Source organism: Cotesia glomerata, linkage group LG6, assembly GCF_020080835.1.
Source record: "Cotesia glomerata isolate CgM1 linkage group LG6, MPM_Cglom_v2.3, whole genome shotgun sequence".
NCBI lineage: Eukaryota > Metazoa > Arthropoda > Insecta > Hymenoptera > Braconidae > Cotesia > Cotesia glomerata.
This window is the reverse complement of record NC_058163.1, coordinates 20169990-20185721: the sequence shown is the minus strand read 5'-3', so window position 1 is coordinate 20185721 and position 15732 is coordinate 20169990. Positions and strand designations below refer to the sequence as shown.

Here is a 15732-nt window from a genome sequence, read left to right as displayed (position 1 = left end):
AAGGCTTGAGCATATGCTCAATACAATACTGTAAATATGGATAACCTGAAATAGTCTAGTCGAGAAGTTGATTTCTTGCAAAAAATATTTCCAAGTTTCCTAAAAATATGGTTGATGGCTCAAACTATCCGGAATGGCGTCTAGAAAAAGGAGTTTTTTGGATTTTTTGAGAAAAAGAAAATTACAATTGTTATTAACAAAAAATCGTTAAAAAAATTAGCCGTCCAGCTTTTTGGCAAAATCTCAAAAAGTATAAGTGATAGCTCAAATATTAAAAAAGATTCTGAAAGAGCAGAAAATTTTAGTAAAAAAGTTCTCGACTCCCGAAATTGTAGCTCCAATGTTTATAATTTTAATTAAGCGTTGAAAATCGGCTCTTGCGCGGCAGTTTTGGCATGCGCGCGCCGTCACTCTAGTGAGCGTAGTTTTTAAATAATTTTTTTATGCAATTAAGGTAAAAGCCCCAATAGATGATCACTCCATGTATTTGTATATCTATATTCACAAATATATTGGGGCTTTTACCTTAAATATTAATTAAAAAATTAAAAAAAATTCTGGTGTCATTTAGACACTTCAAAAAATATGATTCCGCGGTAATAAAAGTTGTATCACCATTTTTCAAAAAGTTATTCAATTGTTAATTAACATTTTTTTTACGGGTTTGTGTTATTATAAAAGGCGGTATAAAAGTTTAAATAATTAATCTATAAATTTTTTGTTTCTTGGAGCCCTTTGTTATGAACTTACTCAACAAGATGGCGTTATAAAATTTTATAAAATATTATTATTTCATTAATTATTAATTTTTGAAGTAACAAAAAAATTAAAAATTTAAATAATTTTTTTTTTTAATTTTAAGTTATTACTGATTTTATATTCTTGTTAGGCATCAAATCATTATTTTAAAATTTTTTTATACCATTTGTTTATAAATTTTTTATAAACAAATGAATTAATTAAATATTTTTGAAAAATTCTTTTTCACCACATTGTTAGCGTAAGAAAATTATGATTTAAAAAAAAAAAATTATTCTTAAAAACAATATCTTATTGTTTATATTCGTTTTTTTCATATTTTGATTGTTTAAATAAATGATTGAAGAATCATTTTTTTTTTTTAAATCATAATTTTCATTTCTAAAAATAATGGCGAAAAAAAATTTTTTTATGTCAACAATTTATTAATTTATTTATTTAACAATTTGTTATAAATAATTTTTTTTTTATTTTAATTTTTTTCTAGAAGATAAAAAAATTACAAAAACAGCAACCTACAACAATATAACAAAAAAAATTTTTTTCGATTTTTTAAAAAACATTTGGATTTTGAAGCACGACAAAGTCCAAGCACTGACTCGATTTGTCAACAAACAAATTGCTGTAACTTTGCAACTATTGCAGATACAGCTTTTGACCTTTAAATTGTTTTTGTAGAGTATGAGTTAACCTTTCTTACAAATTTTAAACCTGACGTTTAACTCTTTTAGTTCTCTAACTACACGCTTTTATTTATAAAAATTTGCATTTTGTATTTCTTACAATGCTTATATCTCATAAACTAATAATGTTATAAAAAATATGCTTCAGGACTTTTTTGTTACCTGATTATTAAACTATTCAAATATATTTTTTTTATATTTTTCCCTTTATTTGTTTATGAGATTTAAAAATTTTTTTTTAAATCCACTCTTATAATTTAGATGAAAAATATGAAAATATATCATGTAAGCAAACTATTTGTAACGTGATTGGTCGAATATATCATAAGCATGAAAATATATGCAAACTCTAAATTTGAATTCTAGTTAGTTTATAATTTCACTTTCATTTATAAGATTTTCATTACGTAGTAACTGAATCTACAAGTTTTTACTATTTATTATATTGTTAAAGTCAATCTCACAATTTTATCTATTATTATTTATATTGAAGAGTAGGAGATGATTGTTGGTTTTAAATTATTAACTATTTTATGTTTTCCGGAGTAGTTTCTGTCTCATGCTCGATAGCTGTCTACACTCAAGTGTAATTATAAACTAATTTAGAGCTCCTGACATGTTATCAGGGAGATCCAGGTTCGATTCCTGGCTTGGCAACCAACCCCATTTATTTTTTCAAAGTTTGTCTTTACTCTCATTTGATTTCTTTAATTTCTTTAATTTAATAAACATCTTTATAACTCGAACAGACACCACAAAGGCTTTCAGCTTCACTAGTATTCAAGTTCGGTGGATCCCCATCGAAATTATGTAAAAGAGAGAATATGACTCTCGACCAATATTGAAGATGGAATGTCCATCCGTTGGCTTGAATTTAGATCTACTAGTCATTTGACCGCTAGGCGCTAAAACTTTAATTTATTTCTAGGAAAAGTTTTGGAGTTCATGCGGGTACTGAGAATTCAAATTTAAACGTAGAAGAAATAATTCATTAAAATTAAAAAAAAATAAATTAATAAAATGTCATTCGGCAGCCGAAAAGGAAGTAGATTTTTCAAAGAAAGAAAACTTATTTTTAATAAAACATATTAATACTAATAATGTATAACTTAATTCATTGATTAAAAACAAAATTCAAATACAAATAATAAATTTGAAACTATTTAGAACTAATTTTGTTCAAAAATCTATCTTGAAAAGAAAAAGTTTCTCAAATATTTATCAAACAATTTTTAAGACTATGAGATTTGAATTATCAATGCCCAAATTTTAAGTAACTGCTTAGAAACAACAGTTTCCAAGTTAATAGAAACCGGTTAATTAGAAACCGGATAAAATTTTAGTTGAAGAAAACAATATTTAGAACTAATTAGTGACATAATTACAGACGACCTACCCGAATACGTAACATGAAAGACTAATCAATATTGTGATTATTGAATCTACATAATATTTGTGATATGATACAGCCAATAATTCTAAAACGGCTGCAACAGTAAAACTGTTTCATTCAACAAACTTTAAAAGAAGTAATATTGAGACTATTACCACTTCTGAGGAGTGAAAATTGAAGCTTGATAAAAGAGCTTTACGATGCAATATACCGAATTTCAATATATTGTCTAGTTCAGTAACTATACCAAGTTGAAGTAGTAAAAATATCAATTTTTACGATTTTCAAAGTTTCAAAATCCTGTTATTTCCAAATTACTCGCCCGATTAAGCTCATCTTTGAACTTAACCTTGGTCTTTATCGGTATATAAAGCATGTTGAGTTTGAGAAGAATCGGTTATAAATTGAAAACGCTATCGTGCTGACAAGCCGCGTTATATCGTATAAATATATATAGTGCCGACAGAAAGTTTCCGGACAAAATGAAAATTTATTAAAACAATTGTTAGAAGTAAAATAAATCAAGAAAAAAGTCAATGGTACGATCGTACACACTTTGTAAAATAACATAACACTTTCTTTAACTTCTATTTAAATTAAAAAGTAAACAAGAAACTAGTCCGTAAACTTTCCGTCGGTAGTACATATATACATACATGTATAAACTTTTGAACGAACTACACTTTCTGACTCATCTCGACGAACCGAGTCAGAAAATAGGTAAGTTTTTCAAAAGTTGCGCCATGAGGATGACTGCAATAGTTAGATTTTTATGAAATCTACTAATAAAAATGAGCAGTATTTTTTTTGAATGAAATTTTATTATGTCCTAAAGTCAAATGGCGACTTAGGCTATACAAATCATTAATTAAACTAATACCAATTACTCATTCTGATAAATACAATAATTAATTAATATCTCAATCAATTAACTAATAAAAATAAATTAAATTTATCGAGCAGAGTAATTGATATAAATCACAATTAGACGTTATAATTAGTTTTTTTTTAAGACGGTTTGTTGTTTTTTCGTATACATATATGGAAGCATACATGCAGTCGCATGTTATGCGATAACGATCCATTGAATTATTTATATATTTAAAATTTAAATAGAAACTTTTGACAATACAAATAATAATCATAATAAATGAACAATTAAACCTTTAAGTACTTGAATTATTAATCAAAAGTGAAATTAGTTTTGAAATTTAACTTAACACTGAAGGAAGACAATTATTGTATTATTTATAATTATAAATGAACCGACTCGAGTATACTTACATTTCATTTTATTTATTTATATACTTAATTGTTTTTATTATTCATTTATTGAAATAAATATTTTTTATTATAATATATATTTATTAATATGAGTAGATTATTTTACTTTTACTTTAAACTGTCGGACGAAGATGAACAGAGCTTATTAAATAATTAAAAAAATTTAATAATTTGTACGTCTTTGCATTCAAAAATAATGAAACAAGTTAAATTTATTTATTTCAAAATAATAGAGGCTCTGTTCTTTTATCTTAAATCGTTAATTAACTGTATACTTAAATTTCTTCAACGACTTTCAATATCTGTAATAAATGCGTTCATTAATATAATATTATATAAGATTTTAATAGCAAATATATTATCACATTTAGATTGTATTTAATTTATAAGAATTATTTATTCACGACTTCTCGATACTAATTATCCATTTTTTTTGTTTTTTATTTAAGAATTTTATTTTAAAAGCATCGAAAAGTCATTAGCTTCGATCGAGTGCACTTCAATATAAGTGTTTGAGAAATAAAATTGGCACTGGTATTTTTATACTCGAGCTTTTTTTTCAGAATTAATTATTAATTATCATTATTATCATATCTTAGTCTAAGAAACATTAATATAGAATATATCGTGTATAGTGTGTTTGGTATACATCATAATCAGGACACTTATTATCTACAGCAATAATTCAACAATTAAAAGACTTTTTTTAATAACAATTAATTTTAATTAAAATCTGATTAAATTGTATGTATGTATTTTTTTTCTTTAATTGTTTAATCAGCAAATAGTTTTAATTTTACGTTCTCAAATAATTCATTGGCACGTAAAATTGACAATACTTTATTTATTTTTTTAAAAAGTTAAAAAAATTTTAGTGTAGTTTTAAAAAAATAAATACCTCAGATAAAAATAAATTTATTTAAAATTTTTAGAAATTGAAAAAATTGTTTAATTCAATAACAAAAAATTTAGTAAGAGGTATTTATTCAATAACAGTAAAAGTGTTTAAAACAAAATTAATTAAAAAAATTTTTTCATAATACATATTCCTTAGTTTACAGTATTATAATATTTATATATAATGCGGACAAAAATGTATTATTATATTTTTGTTATTACGCATTGTAAATGATTGTATAAAAATTGTTGACTAAACTCGATAAATTACCACGCCACTTGTTTGTATGCGTGTTAATCATCGCCATCACATATTAATTAATTATTTTATAATTTATTTATAAATATAAAGTATCAATTTAAATATAATGTATATCAAAAAAGCAAAAAAAGTATAAATATATTACAGATTATTTATGGTTAAAATAGGCAATAAACGAGCGCTATTTTATCATTTCAAGTGCTTTTTTTCAATAAATATCTAAATAAACGCATAAAATAATTAAGTGTAGCACCGATCCCTTGAGACAGAATCCTCTGGTCATTAATCAGTCTTTAAATTGCCAATCACAAATTTTCATACTGCTTAATAATTAAATAAGAGTTTAAATAATTATTAAATTATTAATTTAATAATTTAGTCTTATTCTTACGCAATTAAATAGCCGAGGATTCTGACTGGCACAACAGAACAGTCTTAGTTGCCATGTGGTAATTTTCTATCACGTTGGCCAATTAAATATTTTATTCAGGCCTTGGACTCTTTCAGTCTTTCTCTAATCGCCAGTCTAATGAGACATACTAGCACCGTATAATATTAACTAACTTTTAGTTTTTTTTTTTAATTACAATTTTTGTTTTTTCATCAAAAGAATTAAATCGAAAATTTTTAATCAATTTAAAAAAAAAATTTTTTTTTCAAAATAAAACTCAAAATTATAAACTGTAATTTTTCCATTATGAGTTAAAATTCCTTATATTCTGTTTTCTTCAATTCTTTTGATGAAAACTCCAACTAAAATCTAATAAAACGATAAAAAAATTTTAAAAACGAGCAAGTCGATATTATATGAAAAAGACATGCAATAATTTTTATAATAATATATAATTTTGAATTAACTAACTATATGGAGAATTTATATAACTCCACAGTACCTTTCGAAACTTTCAAACAGACGTTGATGAGCTTACTTTACGTACAATAATGTTTAATCAAATAATAAATAATAATTATAATAATAATATCCTTATCCATTATCCATTATCAATTATTCATTATTAATAAATTTACCGTAGACATTAACTTATCGATCCGTCAAGCTTATTTAAAACCTGGACTTTATTGACGTATTTAGGACGTTTCAGTACCTTTATATTTAAGTCGTTCAACTATATCATATAATTAAACGAATAAATAAAAAAATCAGTAAATTAATAAACAGTGATTGCTCGTACGAGCTATTAACTCGTGATCGAGCGATGCTTTCGTTAGTTCGTCACTTCAGAATTGGACGGTGCAGGTGAGGCCGGAGTTTGGACGTTTGTCACATCGAGATCAGTTACCTCAGTAGGTGTCAAGCTTGGATTTATCAACATCCCACGGGGGCTGAACGTGTCACAGTACAGATTTTCTTTCTTATGAACTCTGCGTACATGGCTTCGTAAATTATCACGACGAGCACTTCGATACGCGCAGTGAGGACATAAATGGGGTTTTTCCCCTGTATGCATTCTTCGGTGTTGTATCAACTGAAATAATTTTATTTTTATAAATTTATATTTATTCAATATTCTTAACTCTTGACAGGCAAACTAAGTAGGAAAGATCAACCTCTTAAATTCAACACCATTGGAATTTTACAAATTTTTTTCATGTTAAATGTTATTTTTATATCATGAAATTATTTCAAAATTATATCTATTATACGCAGAGCTATTCGAGATTTAATTTAAAATAGTATATTGCACCCCTAGGGAAGTAAATTAAAAAAATTTAGATGCTTTTACATTTCACAACCTTTGCATCTCTCATAAAATTATTTGACTTAACTAAGAATGTTAATATTACTTATGTTTCTGACACTAAATAAGTGCAATTTTCCGATATGACTCTTAGCGAGATCTATTTAATGTAGCCAGCTAAGAAAAATTTAATATTACTTATTATAATTATGTTACAGTTTTTTTATTGTATTTTTTATTTTGTAATAACATTCCATGTAACTTTTGTTTGTGATATATAAGAATAAACTTTTCAAAAAAAAAAAAAAAGGAAGTAAATTAAGAAATGTCTCAGATTACATGTAATTGTTCAACAAAATTGGTCAACAAACATGTGATCTGAGGCTTTCTTATTTACTTCCCGAGGAGTGTATACTATTTTTTTCCTCGATGGAGGCGGAAAGCGGCAACTTCGTTTATATTAGTGCAGCGGGGCTAAAGTTGACGCTTTACGCCCGAAGAGAAAAAAAAATTTTTTTTCTTTGCCTTTATTGCATACTTGAAATTAAATTGTACTAGCAACCTTGCAGTCACTATGGAACTGTCGTGACTTCTGAACTATAAATAAATAAAATTTTGCTTTATTAAATAATGTCTTTTGTTAAATTGCACTGTACTTTTTTAACTATTGACGTTTTTATAGCTATAAGCCCATCCCATCTTACACTCATCAAGAGCTTTCATTTGAGTACCCACATACATTTTTGATATATTTTTCATATATACATATGTATAATATGTATTTTAAAGATATAAACTCATCCCGATGTTACACTCATCAAGAGCTTTCCTTTGAGTACCCACATGCATTTTGATATATTTTTCATATATACATATATATATATATAATACATATAAATATATGAAAAATTGATGTGGGTACTCAAATGAAAGGTCTCGATGAGAGTAATGTCGGGGTGAGTTTATATCTTTAAAAATGTCAATAGTTCACGAGATACAAGGTCATTTCTTAATTATCTAATTAGAAATAGAGTATTTTCGCATACAGCCTAAATGATTTTTATCATAAATTTACTATTGGTGAGAATGATATGAAACCATGAAAAGACACAACTCCAGGTCAAGATTTTTCTTACGATATCAAATTTTACCATAAAAACTCATTTTATTATATAAATAAACTGGCCACAAAATTTTGCTTATTCTTTTAATATTATAGATAAGTTTTTTTTACCCTCATTGTTGTTAAATTAAAGGAATACAGTTTAGATGTTTGTCTGTCAGGGTTTAATAATTATTGATGTCACAAAATAAATAAAAACATAAAAAAATACAAAATGACTTTGCCTACTTTTTTTAATTGGACAGTACGGAAAACACAGATATCGCAACAAAAATATCTGTCATCGCGATGCCTCTTCATATGTCGACTCAAATCAACCTCGGAAGACCTGTCAGCCCCACAAACAGCACAACTGACCCTGGTTTCTGATGCAGAACCTTTCGCATGAGCACGCAAGTGTCGCTGAAAAGCTTTCTCAATCGTGCAGGCGTATGAACATAATGAGCATCGGTACTCTTCTCTCTCGTACCTAGACCATTCCAATGAAGGATAAAAATAAAATAAGAAATATTAAACGTAATCAATGAAACACTGAGCAAATGCTTTGAATAAAAATGTTTGATGAACTTTGAGTACCTATACCTGACGCGCTGAAGAGCTAAAGACCTTTTTTTTCCCGTCGGCGTCATCCCCTGGGCGACGTGACCTGCAACATGAGTCTCCATTTCACACCTAGACTGGCTTGTAAAGTCACAGCCTGCTGACGGACAGGTTCTCGTGCTGCTCGCCTCCGAGCCTGATGAAGATGCGGGATGACAGTCCAGCAAGTGCTTTTTTAGAGCTGGTCGCGTTGGTGCTACTACATCGCATGATCCACAGGGATAGCCTCTGTATCCTCCAGCAACCGGACTGGTGTCTCGAGATCTATTTAGTTTATAATATTTATAAATATTTTAATTAATACTAGCAACCTTGCAGTTACTATGTGACTGCCGTGACTTGTGAACTATAAATAAATAAAATTTTGTTTTATTAAATAATGACTTTTGTTAAATTGCACTGTACTTTCTTAACTATTGACGTTTTTAAAGATATAAGCTCATCCCGATGTTACACTCATCAAGAGCTATAATTTAAGTACCCACATGCATTTTAATATATTTTTCATATATACATATATGTAATGTACATAAATATATGAAAAATTGATGTGGGTACTCAAATGAATACCAAATTTAACCATAAAAATCCATTTTATTATATAAATACACTGGCCACAAAATTTTGCTTATTCTCTTACTAATAAAGATTAGATTTATTTTTTTCTTTTCACTAACTGAGTCTTCAAATTATTAACAATTCTAAATTAAATTAATGAATAAAGTTATTCATTAAAATTGTAAGATATTGAGATAAAAAATAACAAGATTAAACTTTATTAAATTTAGCAGACATTTAAGTATTGATTTTGATAAATTAGAAGAAAATATTTTTAAAAAATTGCATTTATAGTTTTACTAGCTGATACCCGCTTCGCTGGGCATACAATAAAATTTTATGTTGTAACCTAGATGAAAAATATAAACAAAATGATTAATTTCAAAAAAGATAATTAATATAAATTTTGAATTAGAGAAAAGTGATTGTTTATGATAACCGGTGTTAGCGAGTATTAAATATATGAGAAAAGTATTTTATTATTAATAATCAATCAATCAATGGGTCAGTTAGTCAGTAAATCTGTCATTAGACAGATTTCCGCATCACCATGACGTACTGTGTAGTGAGATGCGTTCCCATTATAATAATGTTATCCTAAACATTTAGTCTAGACCGGATAGGTCAAATGGTAGAGTAGCCGACATGTCACCGGAAGGTTCTGGGTTCGAATCCCTGTCCGAGCTATCTGAATTTTTCTCGCATATTCTGTAAACTCTTATTAAGAAGGTCCTTCCTATTTCTTTCTCAATCTCTTCCTCCTCCAATTATTCTGTTACGTGAATGTTGGAACGATTCACGTAATAATTATCCGTAACTCCTATTCTTTTCCGCTTCATAGTATTATTTAATTTTAAAAATGTCAATAATTTTTTAATTTTAAAAAAAATGTTAATAATAAAATACTTTTCTCATATATTTAATACTCGCTAACACCGGTCATCACAAACAATCACTTTTCTCTAATTCAAAATTTATATTCATTATCTTTTTGAAATTAACCATTTTGTTTATATTTTTCATCTAGGTTACACCATAAAAATTTATTGTATTCCTATCGAAGCGGGCGGGTATCAGCTAGTTATTAATAAATTCATAACAAATTAAGTGGTATTAAAAATATATTTATTATTACTCATTTTATTAGAAATTATCTTAAATCGACCGTTTTTATAATAATTTAACGATATCGTTGTAAAATTTTAGAGAAGACGCATCAGACACAATTTACCATTTTAATTTTAATCATTAAAATCAGTATAATCATTTAACAATATCAACTTGATAATATTTATGTTTAATTTATCTGTGTTATGATATAATCGAGTTCATCCTTCATGATTATTCCAATACATATAAGTTATTTCAGTTATTAATGATTTAGCTATTCTTTCTTAAAAAACGTATGATTATGAATTCCTACTGTCCCAACAGTCAATCGATAAAATTTAAAATCAATCATTTTGACAGTTATTATAGCAACGGTAACCATGATAACGGTAACCATGGTAACGGCAACCATGGTAACGGTAACCATGGCAACGGTAACCACGGCAACGGTAACCATAGCAACGGTAACCATGGCAACGATAACCATGACAATGGTAACCATGGCAAAGGTTGATTAGCGTGGGTGGTTGTAGGGGGGTTGAGTTCGATAATTTACGGGTGCCACTGATGGTTTCTTAGATTAGAGGGTCAAAATGATATTTCGCTCCCAAAATAACAGAGAGATATAGGGAAGGGGAAAGATTATAGGGCACGGGAGGGGAGGAGAAGAAGGAGAGGGAGGGGGGGGGAGGGCATATGTGATGGTAGACGAAAAATTCATTTTGGCTAGGAATTGCGTAAAATCCGTTCTTAGTGAGCGTCTACATCACGAATGGAGTAACTATGCTAAATTTCAAGTCAATCGGGCGAATAGTTTCGGAGATCTCGTGATGAGTGAGTGGTATTTCGCTTATATATATATATAGATAAGTTTTCACTGGTGGAATTTTTTTCTAAATTTTCTGTATAATAATTTATTTGTTTAAAAAATTGTCAAATGTTAATTAATTTTAATATTTTAATATCATCAGCGGCAGGATGGCCGAGCGGGCTAAGTCATTATATCGTTAGTTCGTTCGTACATCATGCCGTGAGGCGAAGGTTCGAGCCCCGACGGTTATTCGAATAGTTCCAAACCAACCGTCGGGGGTCGCTCCGGTAGCCGACTTGTATTGGCATGGGTTTTCTCTGTGGTTTTCCCATCGCCACTTTTCCAACAGCCATTCGAAAGAGGTGAGGAATAGGGTAAATACAGTACAGGAAGCACAAGTCGGTCCACAGCTGCAAGAGATACGCAGAGATTATAAAAAGTTGAAAGAGCAGGTTGCGATATCTATGTGCGAAATTTGAAAGGCAGAAACTTTGAACGCAGTGAAAATTCGAAAGAAAAATTCGAACGCAGTGAAATAGAGAGAGGCAGTACAATTGTGATGAAAAAATTTTAAAAGGCAGTTCTTACTGCTGTACAATGTAACAAATCTATCTATCTATTTTAATATCATCAAAATTAATTATCAATATAGTTACTTTTCAGTAGACGATGATTCATCACTCTCAGACTCACTCCCTGAAGGCATTGAAGGTACTTCAATAGCTTCCAAAGCCGCCGTTGCCGCTGACAATCTTCCTAACATTGCCGTATAAGCTCCCAAAACCCAACTGTTCAACATTGGAGTAACGGTTTCATCCTAAGCAACAAAAATAATTAAATTGTCATTAACTGAACACTTACATTAAAAAAAAAATTCTTGACTGAAGAGTAAATTTTCTTGGCTCAAGAAAATATTAAGGAAGAATAAAAATTTCTTGAATGAAGTCAAAGTTTCTTGAGCCAAGAAAATTTCTTCTTGCTTCAAAATAACTTTTGTCTTCCTTAAAATTTTTTTGGTGCAAGAAGTTTTTTTTCTGTGTATGAACAAGCTTCTAAAAAATGATAATAAAAACCTTATCAAATCCAAAGCAGGACATAGGATCCAAAAAATTACTTGGTAAATTATTATTCCCTGAAGGATGAGAGCTATTTGTACTTCCAGTATCGCTCTCTTCACCGGGATCTTCGTTGTCATTGGTTCCAATTGTCTAAAAAGCGAATAAGTCAATGAAAATTCATTTACAAGCCAATTAATTCAACAAATACCTCATAGTCATCATCATCCTTTTCGATGTTGCTTTCGTTGTCTTCAGATTTCTTCCTATCAAACGGCGTGCTAGTTTCACTTCTCGTTCCATCGCTACTAGGTTTCGCAGTGAGTTCAATTGCTTGACAGCCTTCAGCTTCACTAGCCATCGCTGCATTAAGTTGCTGCTGCTGTTGAAGTGCACTCAGAGTAAGAACTGCCCTCGAGAGAATCTGTGGAGTTGCTGGTAGAATCGGATGCCGAGCGAGTCGCGGGTCGCCCCAAAGTCTGCTCGCGGCATGAAGACCCCAAATTCCATATTCCATCTGCAAAATTTTGTCAATATCATTAATTTGAGTAATTTTAAATATCATTAACAGGTTATGGGCCCAGTAGCGCTCCAGCTAAAAAGGTAGTTTCACAGATACAATTACTTCTGTGCAAAGTTTTTTGGTCATTTTTTATCAAGACTTTCTACTTATCCTAAGACTGAAGAAAAAATAAAATTCTTTCAACAATCACAATTTATATAAACTTAACATTTTTGTTTCAATTTTTCTGATACTGAAATTAAGAAATTTCCAATAATTTTTAGATTTTTTTTTTACAAATGAATTACAGCAAGAAAAATTTAGAAAATTCCATGTTTAGAATCTCTAAAAAATTACAAATGCAATTTTTTTAAAATTATTTTTCATACCTAATTTAATTTTTCAAGAAAAATAAAAAAATTTTCAAGTGCCTGCTAATTTCATGAAAATTAAATTAGCTGACATCTAAAAATTTTTATAATTTTTTTATTGACAAAAATTAAATAAAAATTACAAGAAAAAATTTGACATGTAAAGAATTTGAAAAATTCCAAGTGCAATTTTTCGACTTATAAAAATTTTTATAATTTTTTTATTGAAAAAAATTATTAAAAAAAAATTACAAGAAAAAATTTGACATGTAAAGAATTTGAAAAATTTTAAGTGCAATTATTAGAGATCTAAAAGTTTTTATAATTTTTTTATTGAAAACAATTATTAAAAAAAAATAACAAGAAAAAATTTGAGCTGTAGAAAATTTCAAAAATTCCAAACGCAATTTTTAAAAAATATTCTTTTACATAATTTTTATTGATTCAAAAAATGAAAAATTGTCAAATGTCTGCTAATTTTAGTATCATGTTAATTTCAGAATCAAACTTCAAAAACCACTATAAAACCTCTTTGAAGATTAAAATTTTTTTTATTTTAAAATTACCAAAAATCTAACAATTTTTTAGATTTTTATAACAATTAAATTATAATAAAAAAAATTTAGTAAAAAAATTTCACATGTAGAAATTTCAAAAAATTGTAAGCGAATATTTTTTTACAATATTTGACTTGAATTAAATCCGGTAGAACATGATAAAAAGTAACCAAAAATTTTTGATTTTCAAAAACAGATGGAGTGACTACTCATCCTTAACCAAACTACTGAAAAGTGTGCTTAAAAAGTGTATAATATTATTAAAAAAATTCAACAAAAGCCAATCTAATTATTTAAAAAAAAAAAAAAAAAAAAAAAAAAAAATACCGTGGCGTAAACGATCACGTCTGCGTCTGAAGAAAAACTTTATCAACCCCGGTACCGAAAATCGCGTGTGATCCAGCGTCAGTGGAATTGATTGGCTCGTAATCGATCATAACACCGGTTCTGAGTCCCACGATATCTAGTACAACAACAAATACCAGAACAATGAATACGACCGCGAAGATAACTACGAAAGCAAGACCAGTGGATGAGTCTGGCTGCGATCGGCTGACGACTCTTGTGTCCCGTAGCTGCATACTTTACCATGTAGTGTGCATGCTCATAGAAAAAATAAAGTAATAAATATACGAACGAATGAAATAGACAGAGGTAGGGGGCAATAAGAGCAGACCACCCCTGCATCAACATATACAGATAAGGAGAGGAGAGACTCTGTCCTTTTCTTCTTCCTATCTCGTCTCTTTTTAGTATATCCTGGCTACAAAACGCCCTCGATACAATACCAGTCCAACAAAATTCTCTTATTCGCGTTTACTTCACCCCTTCGTAATATTCCAGCTGCCCTGTATAGTACCCAAAGTCTAGAGTAGCTCATGAGCAGTGTCCCAGCCACCGTGGTTGACCCCTTCCCTTTCCTCTTGCCACGGCGCCCTCCAGGAATCGATTTGTTATTGTTTTTGTGTCTGCGGTCGCGAGGCATGGGATGAAATGGGCGAGAGGGTTATAAGGGTGATGGGAGGGCTCCATGAGCTACCGACCACCCAGAGGTTTACCGGGGATGCTTTACTGGGATTATTCTTTGTGTAAAAGGTATAAGGAAGATAAAGAGGGAATATAATTATATTGTATGTACTAATTATAACTTTAGAATATTAATAACTGATATTTGTTTCAGAAAGAAGAAAAAAATTATTTATTGCAAGGAAAAATAAAGAAGAAATGTATTTAATAAGAAAAAGGAAAAATAAAGAAGAAATGTAGAAAGTCATTTAGAAATTTAATCCTGAATTTTGGTGATGGAGCATCAGAATGTGAGTTAAAGTTTAAGTTACTGTTACTGTTACTGTTACGGTGTGGTAGCAGCATCCGAAATCAAATCCAGAAGTGCATGAGAAGAGGAACCAAGAGGAGAATGAGAAGAGAAGAGAAGAGAAGAGAGAGGGTCAGGTGCGATATCTAGGTGGGGAGACGTAAGGCGAGTACTATACTGGCTTGACAGGTGACAACCGATCGGACCACTGACGTCACGGATCACTCGCTCGACCGCGTGTCACACACGCTCTCATTATCCACTCGCGAGATTCTCATTTTGGCACTTAAACTTTTGACACAAGTTTTAAGATAATTATTACTTAAGATTGTTGACTGGGTATTATTATAATTGTATTGAGATTAACTTGTACTTTACTTGTTGTTTAAGAAGGGGTGTTTATGATTATTAAGAGGGGTAGCTAATTAGGGAAGAAATAAAAGTTTGAGTATTGGTGAGGCTTATTGTATGTAATGCACAGTGTAATGGAGATTGGAGAGATATTTACGTGAACCCGGGCCGAAAGCCTCGCGACGCCTCTATCTGGTTACCATTACTCGGATGTATGAAATGCACCAACATACACTATCCCCCACAATAGCCCTATTTATGATTGGGTAAAATTGCTTTCCATGCGCAGAATAAAATTGCGTGGCGGAAAAATCCTTAAGGATAATATTGATGAATTGCAGAGATTTAAAAAAAATTTTTTTTTTTACTTTTTTTTTTTTATGAGAGCCGTTTTTCGGCGA

General features: G+C 29.4%; 1 protein-coding gene across 3 annotated transcripts; it reads right to left on the bottom strand.

Moving 5' to 3' along the window:
- Window positions 1-5181: 5181 nt before the first annotated feature.
- Window positions 5182-15595, bottom strand: LOC123267832 (RE1-silencing transcription factor-like). 3 transcript variants are annotated; one of them, XM_044732697.1, is made up of 7 exons: window positions 15489-15595; window positions 12447-12752; window positions 12254-12388; window positions 11837-11997; window positions 8678-8965; window positions 8330-8570; window positions 5182-6765 (listed from the first exon to the last, which is right to left on the bottom strand). In XM_044732697.1, the coding sequence occupies exons 2-7, from the start codon at window positions 12750-12752 to the stop codon at window positions 6505-6507; spliced, it is 1392 nt and encodes a 463-aa protein (XP_044588632.1). In that variant the 5' UTR covers window positions 15489-15595; the 3' UTR covers window positions 5182-6504. The 3 variants fall into 3 exon arrangements, with proteins under 3 accessions (XP_044588632.1, XP_044588634.1, XP_044588633.1); XM_044732699.1 differs by having other exon boundaries at window positions 8684-8965; XM_044732698.1 differs by lacking the exon at window positions 15489-15595 and adding an exon at window positions 13993-14117.
- Window positions 15596-15732: the final 137 nt, after the last annotated feature.

Coding starts and splice junctions, on each gene's coding strand:
- LOC123267832 (XM_044732697.1), bottom strand. CDS start 12,752: ATGGAATATGGAATTTGGGGTCTTCATGCCGCGAGCAGACTTTGGGGC. Junction 11,998..12,253: donor CCTGCTTTGGATTTGATAAG/GTTTTTATTATC, acceptor TTTGTTGCTTAG/GATGAAACCGTTACTCCAAT. Junction 6,766..8,329: donor GTACTGTCCAATTAAAAAAA/GTAGGCAAAGTC, acceptor AAATTATTTCAG/TTGATACAACACCGAAGAAT.